General features: G+C 36.1%; 1 protein-coding gene across 7 annotated transcripts in view; it reads left to right on the top strand.

The window, feature by feature from the left end:
- Positions 1-21,325, top strand: part of PSD3 (pleckstrin and Sec7 domain containing 3) — a gene marked incomplete at both ends in the record, with an annotated part of 417,861 nt that overhangs the window by 343,379 nt on the left and 53,157 nt on the right. For all 7 annotated transcript variants that reach the window (XM_084231033.1, XM_084231037.1, XM_084231038.1 and 4 more), the window contains one exon: positions 16,890-16,960. In XM_084231033.1, coding sequence (XP_084087159.1) covers positions 16,890-16,960 — 71 coding nt within the window. The remainder of the gene's footprint in view (positions 1-16,889; positions 16,961-21,325) is intronic.

Raw genomic sequence — 21,325 nt, 5'->3', positions numbered from 1 at the left:
AGATCTTTGTTAACACATTTCTTTCTAGTTGCCTCAGGCCTAATACTTACAGAGCTATGAAAGTGAAAAGGAATTCTAAACACTTGAATACAGTCAAACTCCTTACATATGTATTTGGAGATACAGAAAGAGATTTATTTTCATTCCAGCTAGATGCTCCCTCCCTAATCTATCTGGTTGAACTGGATTATCTTGGTGTTATACAGCTGCTGCTGGTACTGTTTGGAAATGTACCAGAATGCCTAAATTGTGTCTGAATATATCTGCCATTCTCTTTTGAGAGGCGGTAACTATAAGCAAATTTGAAATATGTTTTATATTGCTCTTGTCTAATGAGCTTTGAAATATACCACTCTACATTTACAATACAACAACCACAACTGAGCTTTCCTGAAACAGGAACTCCAGATAATTTTTGAGAAATCTATATAATGATACCTTTTGGGCATTTAGCCTGCTAAGTCTGTAGACTTTTATTTGGATCCATCATGTTTGGTGTGGCCACAGCTATATTGCATTTGTACATCCCTGTAAACATGGCCAAGTGCTCTAATGAAAAATATTACCAAAAGTTTTAATAAGTAAAGATTTGGGTCAAAGCTCTAGGGTGAAAGTAAAACTCTGATTAACTTGTGTCTAAAGACACACTTGTCTGACTCAAGGTTTGATAGCTTTCATTTTTTTTAATTAATTCTAAGAACTCAGTTTGTCAGGTTGCATCCATAATTGCTAATATAAATATGTTTAAAACCCTGAAGACTTTCATTTTAATTAATTAATTAGTTTACTTCTTTAACCTTTTAAAGATATGCTTAGCTCAGAAATTCTACCTCCATGAGACAAGTAATAGAATTTCCATAGAGGTGTATATGTTTACCAGACCCATTTAATCTGACATTTAGGGAAAGCTTTATGAATAGTCAAATTCGGGAAACAAAATGCATTTTCTGGATCCTTGTCAGAGTAAATAACAAAATTTAATGTAAGCTCTAAGTTTTATCAATACTGATCTAAGATATTTATTGAAATCTAAAAATGCTTAGAAACAAGTTATTCAAATATGTTATAAATATTTCTTCATGTGTTTTAAATGATGGCAGTAACAGTGATAATTAAGTGATCACTCAGTATTAGAGCTTTGTCCTGAGCACATCACATGTTAATCATTAAATCATTTGATATTCATTCTATGAAGTAAGTATTATTATCCCATTTAGCAGAATAGGGAATAGATTTTAAACATCTTAGCCAAGGCTGTAGTGGAGATGAACAGGGCATCTGGTGGAAATAAAATCTGATTAGCACAAACTAATTGTAGCATATTGTTGAAAGCAGTGCACATGAGCAAATATGCCCAGGGAGACATTTAAGTTCTACATTTTTTTGTGAGGTTGGTTTAGTCTTTCACTCTGTAGTATGTATTTAGATGACTAGAAATCTCAAACTAAGTCCAATGGAACATGACCATTTGTTTTACTTGGTCAACATAGGGCTTTTTGTCTATTGAATTGCATGACTTTAGTTAGGCATTTTCCAGTTGCCCATAATTTCCACAAATCCATGTAGTATCATAGTAGGCCTCACACAATAATTGCTACCTTTCTGCCCCGAGTCCTCTGAGGTTTTGATTCCCTATTGAGATTGATGTTGCCTGCAAGAGATGAGGTAGACAGATGAACAAGACCATACTTAATGTTGTATTTTTGTTATTAGTGGTAGCAATGTGACAAAATTACATGTTTGTCTGGTTTTTATTACCAAAGCCTACATAATAAACTGAAGTGCTTAAACAATTTTTTTCCTACATAAATTAAGAACTCCTTGAGTACCTGAGTCTCTGTACGTACAGAGACTTACATTAAACATAGCCTCTGTTATCTAAGGAACTTATATTTAAATGTTTTATAGAAAGAATAGTTAAAACCTAGAATGCACAGTACAAGTGTTTAAATGCACACATTGTTCTTTAAAATACCACATAAAAGATTAAAAATTGAGTGGAAAGAGCTAAGTTGTAGGTTTGATGACTGTGTTCTCCGAGATAAAAAGGCATCGGTAGGAGAGTGGAATAGAAAACAGACTCCAGAAACTGCAATTTCTGGGTTTTGTGATAACTTGTTGTGTAATAAATGAAGTGATTCAGGTAATTAGGAATAACAGAAATGCATCAATAATGGTACTGAGGGTGTGGGGGGTAGTGAGTGAGAGGTGTTAGAGTGTGTGTGGATGTATGGGTATGTGTGGAGTGGTGTGACATGGATGTTTGTGTGTGTGTTCTTCACCTCAATCCAGCCACAAAAATCAGTTTCAGATAGATTAAAGTGAAAATTTGAGAGAAAAGATCTTAATTTTTGGATGTGGAAAATAACCTTTATGACATGTGAGTAGAGAATTTCTTAAGACTTAGAAAAACAAAAGCAATGAAAACATATTTGTACATATGACTACACAAAAAGTAAAGACTTCTGTGTGTTAAAATGCTCTTTTTAAAAGTTAAGACAACCTACAGATTTGGCAAAGATACTTGTAGTATATTGTTAATAGTTGCTTAATATCCACTATATATGTCTGTTACAGCTATTAAATTAATTAGAAGTGCTAAATTAGTTATAAGACAGTGCAGTAGAAAAATGGGCAACAATTTGAATAGACCATTCACAGAAAATGAAACTGAAATGATCGATCAATAAATATATGAGATACTGAATATTAATACTCCTTGTTATTATTAATGCTCATTATTATATATAATTATACTCATAATTAATATGCATTAATACTCAAGAGTATTCAAATAAACATACATGAGATATTAATTCATACATGTTACATTGGCCAGAATTTGAAAAAAATACCAAATAGTGGCAAGAATTTCAAATTGTGGGCACTCTTCTATCCTGAGAATGTGTCAGTAGTATCATCTCTTTGGAAGGTAGTTTGCAGAAACTCTTGCAATTTAACAAGAGGGGAAACATTCATAGCAGCATTGTAATAGCTAAAAACAGAAGAAGCTAACTGGTCTTTATTAAGAATGTGGTTGGCTATAATATAATATAATATAAAACTATGAAAGAGTGAAAAGCAAGGAACTCTAGAGCTCCATGTTGTAGCAACATAAATGAGTCCCACAAACATAAAGTTGAATGAAAGAGAGCAGCTTGCACAAGAATGCATGTATATAACATTCTAAAGAGTACAGTACACTGTCTTAGTAGGAACATGTTCACATTCAGAAATCATTAAATATGAGATAGTGGTTACCTCTGGTGGGACAAATGTATAGACAGTGAGGAGTACCCAGCAGTTGAACCATACTGACAGTTTTTAAAAATTAGATAATAGGTGCATGAATGCTTACTTTATTGCTCTGAACAACCTTTTCATGTGTTAATGTTTCATAATTAAAAAAAAAGTTTTTGACTTGGTAGAACATCTGATTATATGGGAAATTTAGCAACAGTTAAGAATATTTTTCTTAAAATCTGTGCAAGAAAAAATATTTAGAAAACTTGAAAAACAAAAAATTGATAATCACTATTACTACAGTGTAATATTTTCAAACTTTAGAAATATGAAATATTTAATTATGGCTCCAGAGTAGAATACAAGTACTATCCTCTTTGACCCACTAAGAACTCAGATGAAAGAAGCTAAGGGGTAAAAGTTCTTATGCTGTTCTGAGACTGGGCTCAGGAAACAGAAAATAATGTTATGAGTGCACTCTTTCCAACTATTGAGGTAACCAACAGAGATGCAAATAAAAACCCATAATAAGACATGTGGGAAGAAGTTTGCTAAATCCTTCTCTCTCATATCAGGAATTTTACAGTCAATTATGACATAGTGGTAGAAGTACTTTGTTTAGGGATATGATAGAAATTAACTATCCAGAGAAATATTAAAGTAGTTTCTTTTGGAAAATAGAGTTGGAGGAGTTAGGAAGACATGGGTCCAAGAGTATGGACATATCACTTTAAAAATATTGAAAAAATTAATATTGAAATGTTCATTGCATTTTAAGGATGTGAGAACCCCATTTTGTTCAATTTTCTATCTCATTTGAAATAATTTGGGTAAGGAATGTTGGGTAGTATCTTGAGAGGGGCAGGGAGCTTCACTCCCTTTAAAGGAGTTTACACACTTGCTTGTCAGTGCAAATTTCCAAAATTTAGCCCCACATGTCATATTTGAGAGAATAGATGGTATTCTGAGTCACACATACTGAAAATAGAGTTTATAATGCCAATGCAGGCAGAATTCTTTGCTATTGTGTAACATTGGGAACAGCGACACTATAATTAAGAGATAATAAAAGTGGAATATTTTTTTTTCTCCAGAAGACAGTTGTTTCCTCCTGTGAGAGACTTTAAGTGAAGGCAAAGCAAAGCAATTATTTTAAAACCAGGTTAAGGTTCCGTCCTCCTTTCTACTTTGCTGTTCAGTGGCAGTGGGGTATATAAAGAAGAGACGTGAACAGTTCCTGCAAGGTCAACGAGCAGAACCATGAGGGTAGCTGCTGGACTTCTCAAGTACTAGTTTGTCACTTGACATTACCTGTTCCCACTGGGCATTTTCCCAGTGGGGATATTTTATCTTTTCCATGGGGCATGCCTCTTCACCATTTTATAGTCAGACTAAAAGCATTTTAGGTTTTTTAAAGTTTCATTTTGACGTCTCCTGTCTTTAATTTAAGATCCACCCTTTCCTGTAGTGGAGTACAGTTGGTTGGAAGAGTTTCCCTACCATTCTTCTCAATGTAGTACTGCCAACAAGGACCCATGGAGTAGAAATTGCAGCCTTTTAGCACCAAGAAATGATTCTGGTTCTGTCATCTATTTCTTTCTGAAAGACAAATGCACAGTTTCACTGTGCTAATTTGTAGAAATTATTCTATTTGTTCTGTTGACTCATTCTGTTTACATTTTCAGTCTAGTTAACATTTAGGAGAAAGAGGAAAATCTTGGTGTCTTTGTTATGGTTATTTATCATGAAAATTTGAAATTAAAAACACAATGCTGGTTTCCAGAGGAAATAGTTATGATGATACAAATTTATGTACACAAATTTTATTATACTTGAGAATTTGAGCTTTGAAACTAGATAAGTTATTGATTCTTCTAGAAAATGCTTTTGAGCATGCGCTATACACACTCACATTATGAGAATGAACGGAGGGAGAGGTGTCATTTAGCTGAGGGCCGGATTACAAAAGGAAATCCATAAAATCTTTGGACACAAAGATGTTTGAAAGAGTTCTCCTGTGGGAATAGGTAATGCAAAAGCCTTAAGAAGGATCAAATGAGGCCAATACCTGTTAAGGTCCTTAGCACAGTGTCTGGCACATAGATGCTAATTGTTACTTTAGCTGCAGAATGTCATCATCATTATTTTCATCTTTACCTTCATCACCTCAAAACTTATTAGTGATCAACAAAAGATTCATTGAGTAATACATGATACAGCAAACTGTCATTCTTTTCAGTTATTTTTTAAATGATATATGATATATGGCAAATATGTACATGGTGAAACAATTAAAAGATTAGATATATAAACACGGTTGTTGCTGGTATTTAGACTGATAATTTTTATATTTTTTCTATGTGTGTTTTTTCTGTCATTCTCTTATATTGTATTTACTTTTTTATTTTTGCCTTTGGCACCGGACAAATAAAATTTAGATTATTAGGGAAATTCAGTATTTTCTGTTAAAGAATTTGTTTAAGCATTTGTCATTTAAAATTACATTTAAAAATTGGAATATTTTAAATATCATTATGTCTAAAAATATGGAATGTTTACAAATAATGGCATAGAAAAAAAGTGTAACAAATATTTGTAATAGCATGATTATCAGTTAAAAAATGACATGGTAAGATGATGGGTATTTCCCCTCTCTTTTAAAAATTCACTGAATGAATGCTGTGGTATTGTTCTTACCATAAATTGGGGATGAAGGAATGACAGAATAATGGACATGTTTCATGTTTCCGCAGCACTTGGTAATTTTTGGAAATGCATATGTACTTTTACAGGATAGTGGGAAGCACTTTAGAGCACTGAAGTCTAAATAAATGGAGAAAGCTTGGCCTGGATTGAAAAACTAAGAGTTAGTGGCATCACTTCAGATGCAGGCTGGGAAATAGGCTGTTTGCTGGCTCCTGTGTATGAGAGGCCCTGAAGAGCAGTCACAAACCCTGTTTCAGGAGGAACCTGACACCTCTCCGGGAGTTCCTAAATTGGGGGGGTCGGGAGGAAACAGACTGTGGCCACATTCCCCAAGGAACAGATTCTTTCTGGAGAATTCTCAGTCTTGCCACTATGAATTATTTTCATTGGCCCTCAGTGGCTTTTGCCCCGGGGCATTTTAGAGGCGCCTGTGGGCCTTGGGCTGTTTTACAATTACAGTAGCTTATTTGATTTGCTATTTGTAGAACTGCATGCTCAGCAGGTGTGTGGCTGACGATGCTTGGACATATGGTACATGGACGTTAAAGCAACCTGATTTGGTATCACTTGATTAGCCCGTTGGTCTGATTCAGCAGTTACCTGCGCTTCTCAGACAGACTGGACTGATTTAACCTTACATTTTACTTGAGTACTTCTCTCTTTACGAGTTTTATAATGATTCTATAAATTGCTTAAGAAATTAAGAAAAAAACATTAGTGTGCTTGATTGCCTTGGATTCGTTGTTCAGACTATTCACATATAATGAATTCACTGAACTTCAGTAACATTTTACTATGTCCAGCTTTTTAAGATGGCTGCTAATAACAGCCATGTTCATCAGGATCTTTCTTCCCTTTGTCAGCATTTTGAGATGGCATTCATTTCCTCAAATTTTGAAGTCCCTTTCTGCTGATATTTGTGCTTTAATTAACCCTTGAAAATCCAAAGTAATTTGTCTTTATGAGCCTGAGTCTTTAGTGATATCTTATTTTCATACCCAGTATAATCTTACTGAAGTAAACTGGACCAAAACTGCAGCGTGCCTTTTCCTCTTTAAGTGACCTTAGTTTCCTAATGTATTACACCTAAATAACAAAGAAATGACTTTTTTAGAAGTTCCTTTAATATTTGTCGAATCATATCATCTATATGCCTATTTGGGATCTCTGGGTTTTTTTGTTTTTTTGTTTTCCTTGAGCTTTTAATCTGCCCTCTGGTCAAAGCAAGAAACAAAAATAAGTACCTGGGCCTCCCTGGTGGCACAAGGGGTTAAGCACCGCACTATGAAGCAGTCCGCAGCATCTGCAGCACAAGTTCGATCCCCAGCCAGCCAGAGAGAAACCCACATGGCAAAGCAGACCTCTCCTGTCTCACCTGCTGCTCCCCTCAGCAGTGTATTTCACTCAGTCTGTCTGTTCTGTTCCCCACTCTGTCTCTGGTGAATCCTCTCACCCCTCCCCCCCCCCATCTCTGGCCTGTACCCCAGCTCTTGTATGCCTAAATAAATCTTAAAAAAAAATAAAATAAGTACCTGTTAGAGGTTCCAATAATAAGTACCTGTTAGAAGCCCAATAATAAATATACGAAATTTTAAAAGTATGTTAAATGATCCAGAGAAAAATAAACCCAAGGTGAGGAAAGAGTGAAGGAAGTGGCAGGTGCTGTATGTACTGCAGAGAGTGGCTAGAGGAGATGCCTGGATGAGGTTACGTATGAACAGAGAACTTATTGAAGGGGCAAGTCATGGTGTTTAGGAAAGGAACATTGTAGCTGAAGAGAATGTAAGGTACAGTTCAAGTGTCAAAATTCTGGAAAAAAATTAATATGACTCAAGCATTTGTTTTTCCCAAAGAAATAATTTTGTGTTCAGAATTTTTGTGTTTATTGCTGCCTACACACTTTTTCTGTGACCCTTAGCGTATGATCCATTTTTTGTCATATTATGTCCTCTTGTCCTCAGTAAAAGTCATTTAAATTCTCCTCTGCATTTACTAATGCTACTGGTGAAACCATCTCCTAACCTAGTGGAGAAAGGTTTTTATTTTTTTCTGCATCTATCCCATTATGAAATCCCAAGTTCTTTTTTAATCATTATCATCATTACTATAATTATTAGTCAATGTTTCATCTTTTCCCCTAGTATCATCTTGTCCATTTTCCTCCCCCACTCCGTTTATCTTCAGAGCCCTCATGATCTTTATTAACATTCACTAGTTTTTGTAAATATTTTACTTTATCAAATCATCTGCTATATAAGGGTCCAGTATTTGTTTTTATCATTTTTTTAAAGATTTATTTGTTTATTTATTTATACAAGCACTGGGCACAGTCAGAAGCGCGGGAGGGTGAGAGAATTCACCAGAGCCAGAGGGGAGAGCAGAGCAGACAAACTGATGAAGTACACTGCTGAGGGGAGCAGCGGGCGGCAGGAGAGGTCTGCGCGCCATGTGGGACCCTCCTCCGGTGGCCGGGGAGCATCCGGGGATCGAAGCGGCGCTGCAAGCCGGCGGGCAGCTTCGCAACCCAGTGCTCAACCGCTGTGCCATCGGGGAGGCCCTGTTTTTATCATTCTTAATTTACTGCACATAATTCTCTCAAAATCCCTCCATTTTGTTGAAAATGGCTGCATTTCATCTTTCCTTATGGTTTAATATTGTTCCACAGTGTGGATATGCCACATTTTCTTGATCTAGCCATCTAGTTAAGCTGCTTTCCTGTCCTAGATATTGTGAAGAATGCTGCTTATTAACAAGATATTTGCTTATAAGTTACAATTATTCATTTTGGTAGGTTATTAATTGGGCAAAATGTTCTCCATCATCTTTTGGCCCTTCTGTTATTTCCTTTTATTGTTTATATTTATGCTTGATATCTCCAGTGTTAAGACAGGCCTCGGACAAAATAGAAACAGTAAATGTTAATAAATGTGTTGTTCTCTGCCCTTGTCCAAATTAAATTAAGGGTGACACATGTACCCCCTTTCCATTAAAAATTCATAAATAACATCAGGATATTTTTCTCAGAACATTGACTCCAACAAAAAATAAATCTGAAAAAGTGAATGGAATTTTAAATGTTTGTGTTTTAACATGGAAATTTTAGCTTGCCATTTCAAAAACTGGCGCTTCCAAAGAATTCACATGTATCTAATTTTCACACAACCCTATAAAGTAAGTACTATTTTATTCCTATTTTACAAGAAAGTGAGGCAAGGAGAGGCTGAGTGACTTATCCAGGGTCACTCAGTGTGAAACCATAATTTCAAACCAGGAACTCTCTATAGAAAATATTATGTTTACTTTTGTCCAAAGGTTGTCTTGATTCACAAGTTTCTGGGACTCGCATAATTGGGATCCACATTTTGATTCAGTCTTAGTCCAAATATACTGTAAGGCAGATAGAGATCAAAGGAAAATCCTCTTGTTTTCCTCTGAAGTCCCAAATCTCCACTTAAAATCTTCTCTGACTTCTAAATCCTACTTATTCTCTTCTATTTAGTGCCTCCAAAAACCCACGATGATTTTCTTAGGTTAGAGCCACAGTACCATTTGGTTTATACAGTTTATTGTGTTGTGTTAAGCTTTGTTGTTAATGCAACTAACCCTATATGTGGATTCTTTGATGGTAGTGTCTATGTCCAAACTCTTTATGTGCCTAGAATAACTGATCAACATTGTAAAGTAATTATGGTATGTTGGTATGTTGTAGCATATTCATTTTATAGATTTATAACCAGAAATGTTCAGTGATTTATACAAAACTCAAAAAATAGTGAACATCAGGGTGTGGATAAAATCCAGTTTTCCTGACTTCCAGTCCAGGATGTTTTCTGTCATTCCAGAAAGACCAGTTTTGGGTGAAAGTCTTAACTACTTAAAGGAATAAAAGTTATATTATACAGAATGAACATCAGTCCATAGGGGCATCTTTCATTCTATGTTCTATTCTCTGTAAATAATATAAAACTTGGGCCTCCCTGGTGGTGCAAGGGATTAAGACGCAACCTGTGAAGCTGTCCACAGCCTCTGCAGCACAAGTTCAAATCCCCAGCTGGCCAGGGAGTAACCCACATGGCGCAGCAGACCTCTCCTGACTTGCCCACTGCTCCCCTCAGCAATGTATTTCAGTCATTCTGCCTGTTCTGTACCCCACTCTGTCTCTGGTGAATCCTCTCACCCCCCCTCAACACCCGCCCCCATACCTCTGGCCTGTACCCCAGCTCTTGTATGCATAAATAAATCTTTAAATATATATATATATATATATATATATATATAAAACTTTTCCTTTCAAATAAAAGAATGAACTGTTTCCTGGGAAAAACAATAGATATGGGTTGCACCTATGGTTCCTTTAAGGATACCCCTGTTTTTCCTTTTATATATAATAATAAACTTGACTATAACAGCTATTTTAAAGATTATAAGGATTAACTGATTTTTCAAAAATGTATGAATTGCTTAAAATGTTTCAAAGAAAATTATTTATAAATATAAGCTAGGAGTAGTACTATTTTATTTATACCACTCCAAGTATGATCAATACTATCAGTTACTTAATATAGTGTAACTTATCCCCAAAGACATATTCTGTTACACACAATTTAGTCTCCATTGCTGCAAGGAGTAATCTGTAAATGTCTGAGCTCCTCTATTAATCAAGACTATTTTATGAAAGAAAGGGATAAACATACCAGGATTCCCCTTAACTTCACTTACTGATTCAAGGGTTGATCAGCTATAAATTTATTTAAGTCCTTTGCAGACAAAATGCAGAAAGCAAACATTCCCCTGTCTGAGTTGTACCTTCCACTGCATCAATCACATGGAACGCAAGCTTGCTTCCTACTGAGGTAACATCTCTCTTCATCTTGTAAGACAGATGCTGTAGTGGCACAGGGGAAAATTCCCCTACTGCTCTGAGGCTTTTCTCAGGCTAGTCAAGCAAGAAAATTAACATCAGACAGATTAATAGGAGCAAAAGAAATAAATTCAATTAAATACATATGGACAATTTACATGATGTAAATTCCAGAGTAAACAGGACAAACTTTGAGTGTTTTTATCCTGAGCTAAGGAGTGGGTTAGGGGCCTGGGTTGTCAAGGAGAGAGAAGAGGGTTTCACATGACAAGGAGGAGGTAACTCATATGACAAAACTTTGCCTCTAGATAGGTTTCTCCAATAAAAAATTTATTTCTGGAGATGGCCCTAAATCCGGGTAATCTTCATTTTTTTAAGATCATGGTAACAGTTTTTCTTGAGGCTTCTGGCACCCTGACTGACCATCTCTCCACATACCAAAGTGACATAGATAGGAAAAAGTTGTTCTGCGCATTTTTGAGAGGCTATCCTTTAATACTTCAAATATTTTACCCAGTTTTTAGATACTATCACTAGAGAAATAAAGCAACTTTAAAAATTTCCTGTACCGTTTACACATCTAATATAAATGTGTCCCAATTGTACTAGTCAGGAAGTTTTTGCTCAGCTCATCTTTGTTTTCAAGTCCAGTGAGATGTTGGGTTTATTTTTGAATGCTCTTGTTCACATTGCATTATATTTAAGTGTTTATATCCATTAACATAAGGAGATTGAAGGTATTTTGCATGGAACTATCACAGCCTTGTATTTCCCTTTTTTTCTAGCCTGGCAGTGCATGCACTGTTAGCCTTCAGGCCATAACTCAAGAATTCCCTCTACGTAGTGTGGATACAGCTTACTGACCTTCTCTACCTTTTGTCATTTTACTAGGGCATTGGAAGAATATTTTTCAAGCCAACATGTGGGAAAGAAATGTTAGTATGTAAAAGAAAAATTAGGCAATGTATGTTTGTCTTGCTATGTATATTGTCATTCTCATATTAAACTTGAAAAGTAAATGATCTGGGAATCCAGAGTAAGGAGTGGTCAAACAGGATGAGATCTTGATGTAGAAAAAAATTCTGTGCTCTTTGAATAAAATAGAAAAACTGGAACAGTAAGCTCTTAAACACAATCTGTTCTCAGTTCAGTTCAGAAAAAATTAAAGTTGAAGAATACAGCATGCAAAAGCTACATCTGCATGTAGCTTTTACCCTTTGGTGGATTGAAGTATAAATATCTTTATTTTTTGCATATGTCATCATTATTCTTCAGTGATTATTTTACTCTCAGGGATATTTTACTTTTTCCTCTGAACAGAAGAATATGAGCCTGTACTGTCGTTCCCAGTTATTCATTTAACTATTTTACAAATATCAGAGGAAATAATTGAAGCCAAAATACTATTCATTGGATTTTATATTTTAAAAATATATATTTCTTCACATGTTGAATAAAGATGAGATAGGAAAAATAAGAACTGATTTGTAATATTGAATATTTAATGATAATCCAATATCATCCATCTTTGCAACAATTCCCAGTTTCTCTTTTGCAGAAATGCAGTGTGTGTGTGTGTGTGTGTGTGTGTTATAAAATAGAAATCACAGAGGCCTCCTGGCTTTTCATTTGTTTCTTATTTGAATTTAGAGTGGGCAGAAATGCCAAATTGGTAGCACCTAAGAGGGAAGACACAAGAATTGTGCCTCACTTCTGAGACCCATAGCCATGAGCAGAGACATCTTTGGAGGTTCTGGAGTTCAGTGAAATTGAATGCTTGGCTTACTTTCCCCTCCTGTCATGTCCTCTCTTTTCCTTGCCCGCTATGCTCACCTCTTTGAAATTGCAGGCCTGACCATTGTGAAGGATTGTTACCTGGATAGTTTCTCCTTCTTCCATGTTTCCCTAAAGCATGTTTCCTCATCTGAATTACCTTGTATGCCAACTTCGAAATCTTTAGGTAGATAGACCACCTCAGCGGCTTACTCTACCTCTGAGAAAGGCAACTGTTAACTAATTTTGGAGACGTTATTATGATACCTAACTTAAAAGTTTGGAACAAACAGAATGTAGGTATATGCTACCAGCCTACTGTAGTATATGTGCTCACGTAGCCTTACTGCTTTCTCTTCCTTTCCATTTCTTTACCTTAATTTATTGCATATCTTTTTCTGTATTCAGGCCTTTTCCTCTCATCTGGAATATTGTAATAGCCTCCTTACTGGTGTTCCTTATTCCAGTTTGCCTTCTGCCTTTAGCCCCTATCTCCTGTATACTGCTGCAAGTGAATTCTTTCTAAATTACAAAATTTGTGGATAAATTCTTCTTTAAGAAAAATAAGAAAGAAAGGAAAAAACTAGAAGTCTATTTTGGATAATATGGCCCACAAATTCTGAAAATCTCCTGTAATAAAATACCTTAAAATGATAAAATCTTTTAAACATCTTTTATTTTTTTTTATACCTCAACAATATTTTTTTTATTTTTTTTAATTTTTTTATTTATATATTTTATATATCATTGGTTATTTTTATTTTTTTTACATTTAAAAAGATTTTTTTAGTGTGATAAAATACACATAACATAAAATTTACATCTTAATCACTTTCAAGTGAACAATTCAGTGGCATTAAGTATATTCACAACCATCCCCATGCTCCATCTCCAGTTCATCCCAAACTGAAATTCTGCCCATAAAAGCTAACTCCTCATCCCCTTCACCCCAACTCCTGACCTCCACCATTCTACTCTCTGTCTCTATGAATTTTTTTTTTAGATAATAAATTTTATTGTTATATTCCCCATACAATTGCAGCCCCCCCCATTCTGACCCCAATCCCTCCCCTCCCGCCCCTACCCCCCTAAAAGTGTCTCTGGTTCATAGTTTTTTGTTGATTTTGATTTTCACTTTCTTATAGTTATTCATTTTCCTGGTCCCTTATTTAAGTTTTCTAGATTCCTGCTATGAGTGAGACCATCCGGTATTTTTCTTTTTCTTTTTGGCTTATTTCGCTGAGCATGATCCCTTCCAGCGCCACCCACGTTGCTGCAAATTGCATGTGTTTATCTTTTTTGAATGCTGAGTAATATTCCATGGTATATATGTACCACATCTTCTTGATCCAGTCATCTATTTTTGGGCATTTGGGTTGTTTCCAAAGCTTAGCTATTGTAAACAGTGCTGCTACATCTTTTAAATGAATAATGAGCCTCTAACAATGAAAGAGAAATCCTGTGAGGGCAGGAACAGAGCATGAGAACAAATCCACAGAGGTAAGCTGACCCTGGAGTTACAAAACCCTTAGGGCATCTCTGAAACTGGGTTTCCAAGGTGTACTCGCAATAAAATTACACAGCTGTTAGCACAGAAGGACAAAAAGATGGAAAATATGAAGGAGCGATTAATGCCTTTGGGATGGAGTAAGAACAGGTTACAATAGTGGAGGCAATGGAGAGGAAACAAAATTCAAAGATAAAATGACTTCAAGTTTTTGGAATGATATACGGGAAGCCCCAAAGAATACCAAACTCGATAAAATTAAAGTAACCTATACTTGGGTATTACATTTAGATTCCAGATATACATTTCAACCTTCATGGGAGCCAAAAGATAGTGAAGTAATATCTTCATAAGAAAAAGTAATTGTTAACCTAGAATTTTTTATGATATAGAAATACTTTGTATAAACAGAAACAGAAAAAGATTTATAGCTAAAAAATCCTCCCTAAAGGAACTTATATATGGACTTTAAGAAGTAATTGAAAGTGGCACCTAAAAACCATTCTGAGGCTCAAAAGGATGTAATGAAAGATGGTAGTAATAGTAAACATGAGAGTAAATCTAAACCTACAATAGCAGTTTATAGAAAATAATGATGTCTGTTTCAGTGGTATTAAAAAACAAAAATAATAATGATTAAGTTTCACACTTTTGTGGGAGATGGGAAAGTAGAGAGTGCGTACAGGGTTAATGTGACTGACTTAGCAGTGGTCACCCATGGGTGACTTAAGATCAATTTTCAGTTGGGGAGATCTTTGGGATCTGTTTCTAGTAGGCATAAAAAATTTTTGTGAACATGTACATGAACTCATGGAGAAAAATAATTTGTGATCTTTGAAGGCATCACAGTTGCCCCTAAACTGGTCTTAGGGCTTTGGGGAAATTCGTTACAATTCAGGACCTATTTTCCTTCCATAGAGAATGAAAGGGTTTTCTCTAAGTGGCTTTCTAGCATTCACCAATGCTTTGCCTTAAATTATGTGAATTAGGGCCTCCCTGGTGGGCAAGTGGTTAAGACGCAACCTATGAAGCAATTTGCAACCTCTGCAGCATGAGTTGGATCCCCTGCCAGCCACACGCAGCAGACCTCTCCCGACTCGCCCTCTGCTCCCCTCAGCAATGTATTTCAGTCAGCCTGCCTGTTCTGTTCCCCACTCTGTCTCTGGTGAATCCTCTCACCACCCCCCCACACACACACACCTCTGGCCTGTACCCAGGCTCTTGTATGCATAAATAAATAAATCTTTAAAAAAAAAATTATGTGAATTACCCACATTTTAAAATCAGGCGGCTGAATTCCTAAGAGGTTGAAGGTCTGGTCAGGAGTTATCCAGTTAGTGGTTGGTTGGTAAGAGGATAAGTTCAAACGCCTCCTCCACACCATTGTACCTTGGATTCTGCTCTGCAGAATCCTGTAGCCATGGTCACCTCTGTGCCCTGTTGTCACTTTGACAGTGGCAGAGTTTGGCATCTATTGAACAATATAGTCAATATTTGTTACATGTTATCTATTATGTTACATTATAGACACCTATGGTTCTCTTTCTTTTTTTCCTTATACAGGAAATCATGGTATACTTTTTTTATGGTTTTTTTTAGTTCACATATAATGGAAACACAAGGGATGATTTTTAAAATTTCCCCTGGAAACCTGCAAGAGTGGATGTTTAGTCCTTTTTTGCCAGGTGGATAAATAACTCAGTTTGGTGTTGGCAGGCGTACTGGTGTTCTGTAGGTGGATAATCACTCAGTTTCAAAGGATCCTTGCATCTTCACAGAAGATTTAAAGAATTTGCATAAGAGTAATATATTCCTAATTTAATCAGGTATCCAATTTAAAAACTGCCTAAAGACAGTTAAATAATTGTTAATGAAAGAATAAGACTAAGTGCCCCCCCCACCTATTTGGATAGAGTTGTTTAGAAAAATGACATCTGGATAGAGTTGTTTAGAGTTTTATTAAGATTGAGAATCAGGAGTAAATGGTTTTGGCTAATCTGTGCTTTTGCTTTAGTGCTTTTAAACTGTACAACTTCAAAAAAGTCAATAGAAAAATTCTACTCCAGGAAAATAAAAACTAAAGGAACATAAGGACTTCTTAAAGAATTAATTTGGAGAATTTTTATGAGGATACCTAGTGTCTTCCTCGAACAGTACCAGGTTCTGTGGATTCTAAAGATAGGTAGGTACCTGCTCAGATCATTGACAGTCTGCTGAAAGACATCTAGACCAAAAAAAAATTTAAAAAGATATTTCAGGGTGGCAAGATCTGCAGCAGAGATAAGCACAGATTTCCACAGGAGTAATAATAATAAAAATTATAATCTGGTTGCAGGATGTATGGGAAAAGTGGCAGGAGGGGGTCTTTCATGAGACTTTTTCTTCATGATTCCTAGAAAGGTTGACAAAGTCATAAAGGCTCAGGTACATGAATCAAACTTTTAAGCTTTCTCCTGGATTAATATCTATTTCTAGTATGTCTTTTTTTGCTTTCCCAGTCTCTAATTCATCTTTATAAGAGTTTAGGCTTTAGAGCCATGCTACATGGGTTCAGAGTCCTACTCTTCATCTTCCTAATTATATGACCATAAGTAGGTGACTTCTCTGTGCTTCCATTTTGTAAAAGGACCAAAGTAGTAGTAACTACCTCACAGCACTATTGTGAGGATTAAATGAGATAGTACATGGATAGCTAATTTAACCAGGACAATGGAAGTACAGTCACTATGTTCATCATTTACATTTGCCTTCTACAATGCTCATTTCTGTCAAATAAAACTGTCCCTTTTTTGTTTCTAGCTCCAAGAGGAAAACGAGGATGGAAAACATTTTACGCTGTGCTGAAGGGAACAGTCCTTTACTTGCAAAAGGTAAAATAAATAAAAAATTAAACTCACAAATCTTTATGCAATGATAAATAAGTTGCCAAATACTCACTTTGTACCTATCAAATACCCAAAAGATTGTTTAATTGATGTCTAAATTCTTATACTTTTTTTCTTTTCCTAGTAAACTATCTCTGGAGATTATAAACATGGTATTATATCTTCCATATTATATATATATATAAAAGACTTTATATATATGAGTATGTGTGTGAGTGTTTGTGTATGTATGAGATCACAGGGAATGGATGAGCTATGTTCAACTAGAAATTTTGAACGTAAGTTGGTTAGTTAACTTCACATGGTCTGTGTCGGTCCTAACCCATGGCAGTTCTTGTTTTAGTGTATATTTATACTGTATATTAGTTATATCTGTCACTTATTATTTCACAGCATAGCTTTCTTTAGTTACTTATCTCACAGAGCCTACCTAAATGTAGAAACACATGGAAGCATTGGTACTGAACTATGTAAATGTATTCCGGATTTCCTAAGTAAGCATCTATACTCATCAGGGATATTGGGCTCTACTTTTCTTTTCATGGTTCATCTTTTTTTGGTTTGGGTATTGGGATAATACTGGCCTTATAAACTAAGTGTGTCCTACTCTTCAAATGTTTAAAGAATTTGAGGATTGGTATTGATTACTCCTTAAAAGTTTAGTGAAATTTATTGGTGAAGCCATATAGTCCTGGACTTTTCTTTGTGGGAAGGTTTTTGGTTACTGGTCCAGTATCTGTACTAGTTATAGAACTATTCTGATTTTCTGTTCATGATTCAATCTTGGCAGATTGTATATTTCTAGGAATTTATCCAAGTCCCAATTTGTTGGCATGTAATTGTTCATAGTTATTTCTTCTAACTGTTTTAAATTTTATAGCATCACTCATAATATCTCTTCTTTCATCTCTGATTTTGAATATTCTCTCTTTTTTCTAACCTGTATGAGATGCTTCACCTTGGACCGGTGCTCTTTTTGTGGAAAAAAATTGCTTGTGTAGAGAGATGTGGAGTTAACTAAAACTCAAAGGTTACAAAGAAAATTATTTGGGGCATCTTTATACAATGTATGCTTTATTTTGAGGGACAAAACAACTGGAGAAATGGAGACAGTTGTTGATAGTGAGTTGTTGATATTAAGTTGGCCAGATTCCTGTAATGTCTTTATTTCCCTTATGGAGTCAGCACAATTTATAATTTATAAGAAACTGTTTTGACCTCTGCCAGAACAGCGTATGAGGATATGCGGGGCTCATACTGGTCCTTTCAGATGATTTTGTCCCTACAGGGTGCAACCCTTTGAAATTAAATTTCACATATCACAGCTGTATCCCCAGCATAAATCTTCTTATGAGTTAAATTTCATTTTCTCTAAAATCTGTATATGACGTGTGACTGTATTTGGCAAAACCATTTCATTGAATAACCTAGCCACAGGATCTCTACCCACTCCACCCCAGGTTGAGCTTGGCAAAAAAGAAAAAAACTCTTGCATTCAACATTTCACAGAGGTGATTCAGAGAGGGATGCTGTTTCCAAGTCACCAGGTTTTCCTTTCACATTGTCCTTCCCCTTAGATTAGTGAATTAAATTGGTTTAGACTCATCCGGATATAGAAGATTAAAGGGCTAAATATTGACAAGAAAATAACTTTTTAAACTAAACTTTGAACCTCCATAATCAGTTTGCATTAGAGCTCCAAAATTACATTGTATCTTCACATTTATGGTGCTTCTGGAATGTGGCAAATACGCCTTTAGAGACTGTTGGATGAAATTCCTTTCATTATAATGTGAAAAACAGGACATGAAAGAAAGTCCACATTTTTATATGAGAATGCAAAGCAGAACTATGGGTGATCTGTCAGGTTGCTATTTCATTAGAATCAATTGGAATACAAGCATTGCTAAAGTCTTACTTAGCAATGAGAGAAAAAGTCGAGAATAGAACAGCCATGTTTTGCCTACAGTCTCCTCTCTCTTATTAATACTCTTGAGAAGAATGCAGAGAAAAGAAAAGGGAGGGCCTCCCTGGTGGCGCAAGGGGTTGGAAAGCAACCTATGAGGCTGTCCACAGCCGTTGCAGCATGAGTTCGATCCCCAGCCAGGGAGCTACCCACATGGCGCAGCAGACCTCTCCTGACTCGCCCACTGCTCCCCTCAGCAGTGTATTTCAGTCAGTCTGCCTGTTCTCCTCCCCACTCTGTCTCTGGTGAATCCTTTCACTCCCCACACCTCTGGCCTGTACCCCAGTTCTTGTATGCATAAATAAATAAATCTTTAAAACAAAGCAAGAAAGAAAAGGGAGAGGGTAAAAAAAAATTTGACAAATGCTTGAAATCTCTACACGTAATCAATCAAAATCTGTTCACACCAATCCTAGATACTAGCTCATCTGTCAGTGAAGCCTTCATCATAGCAAGGCAGGGTCTGGTATGAGTATAGTACTCAAGTGTTTGAGTGGTTTCTTCTTGATTTGTAAAATTAAGAAAGCTTATAGACAATACAAATAGGAAAAACCCTTTGGGCATCTGCATCTGAAAATGCCAGGCACTGCGAAGTTAGCAGGATGCTGACTGCCACTGGATACACTTCTGCTTGAGAAGCACCTTTGGGATTTGAGCTGCCCAGTGGAAACAGCAGTAGTAGATATCCACACTTCTTCCTCTTTGGAATACCTCTAGATTATAGCAGAACTCAGTCCTGGTTGAAAGTTATGTCCTACAAAGGGCTAAGAATGTCCCATTGCTGGCTCATCCTTAACCTTGCTGGAATCCTAGTTTGCTGGCAATGATGGCAGATGCTATACAAGAAATTACATGATTGCAAGGTGATTTGAGGTTTGTACAGCTTGGGATTTATATCCTCAATAACCATTTAGAGTTCATCACATGTCAAGTATTGTGATAAATTCTGAGCTTCCACAAAGGTGACTAAGACACAGTCTGCCCACATAGAACTCACAAAATAAATAAGAGGAGAAACAGGTAAATTGAACATTCACCAAACAATGGGATAAATTAATAGAGGAATGGAAAAGTCCTGCTGAATAGAACACCCTAATCATGCTTACAAAGGTCAGAGAATACCTCTCTGAGGAACTAACAGACCTTGAACTTATACCTTCAAGATGAGCAGGAGTTTGCTAGACAGACAAGGCAATTAAAAAAAAAATTAACTAGAAAGGAGGAAAATAATAGATTTGAGAGGATGTGACTTGCTCAAAGAATAGCAAAACAGCTTTGCACATTTGGATATTAGGATGGATGTGGGATAGCAAGCAATAGAAACATGAAAAATTATGTTTCAAATAACCACTTCATCATGAACATGAAAGAGATGGTGCCACAGGGTTATAAACTGGCCACCTTACAAAAGAAGCAGTTTCCTTGGCTGAAAGAATTTCAAATTCTTTGTGAGTGGTATTCTGCCCACACTGACACCCAAATACTCAAAGGATTTAGACAGTGTTATACTGCATGCTTGTCAGCCCCTCTAAGTAACCTGTGGATAAAAATGCACCCTAAGTAGCCCACTGTTGTCCCCTCTGTGCTCTTAGGCTGATAATAACATTCCTGGGATTCAAGGTTAGCTGAGAAAGAAGTAGTCCCACCTTCCTCTCCTTCCCACCTATAGTCAATTCTCTGTTAATCAGAGAAGAGCTAATGAGAAAGGGCCCCCATTTTGCCCTCGTCCAACACTAGTTTCATTCAGTTTAGCAGAGACTAGCTTTGTCATTACACTATGCCTGATGTGAGGCTACAAAGATACTAGGACCTAGCACCTGTGCTTAGGGTCTTACTAGCATACTTCATTGCTGCCATCATTCTTTCTTTCCCCCTCCTTTCTACCCCATGTAAATTTCTCAGCATCACAGATTCCTGTGCAAGCATTACCAGTTACTCTTCCCTCCTGAGTTCCCTTGTTTTCCTTAGGTGGGCAGATGCCCCATCACTGCTCTCCACCCTACTGTGGCTGCCAATGCCTTGACTTCTGTAATGGAGAAATAGTATTGCCACAGAAGGAAGGAAGCAACACCTCTACTTTCTTGATTAAATGAATCAAATAAGTCTTCTAAAGAGATCTTACAGGCTGACAGCTGTTTAAGAACCCACCTCCCCTTTACTATAAACACAGAAACACCTTTTCCCCACTGGAATAGTTATCTATTTTGGATCTCCTTCCATTATCAGTTACTTATCATTTACTTTTGCTTTTAAGACTTTCATTAAGACTTCTCAACTATGAAAATAGTCTAATGATTTTACCCATAGAGGACAATTCAATTAGTATTTCCTCATTAAAAGTGAAGACTAGTTAAAAAAAAAAAAAATACGTGTCATCAAAAATA

Source organism: Talpa europaea, assembly GCF_964194135.1.
Source record: "Talpa europaea genome assembly, chromosome: 4".
NCBI classification, from domain to species: domain Eukaryota; kingdom Metazoa; phylum Chordata; class Mammalia; order Eulipotyphla; family Talpidae; genus Talpa; species Talpa europaea.
This window is presented reverse-complemented; position numbering and strand designations above follow the sequence as displayed.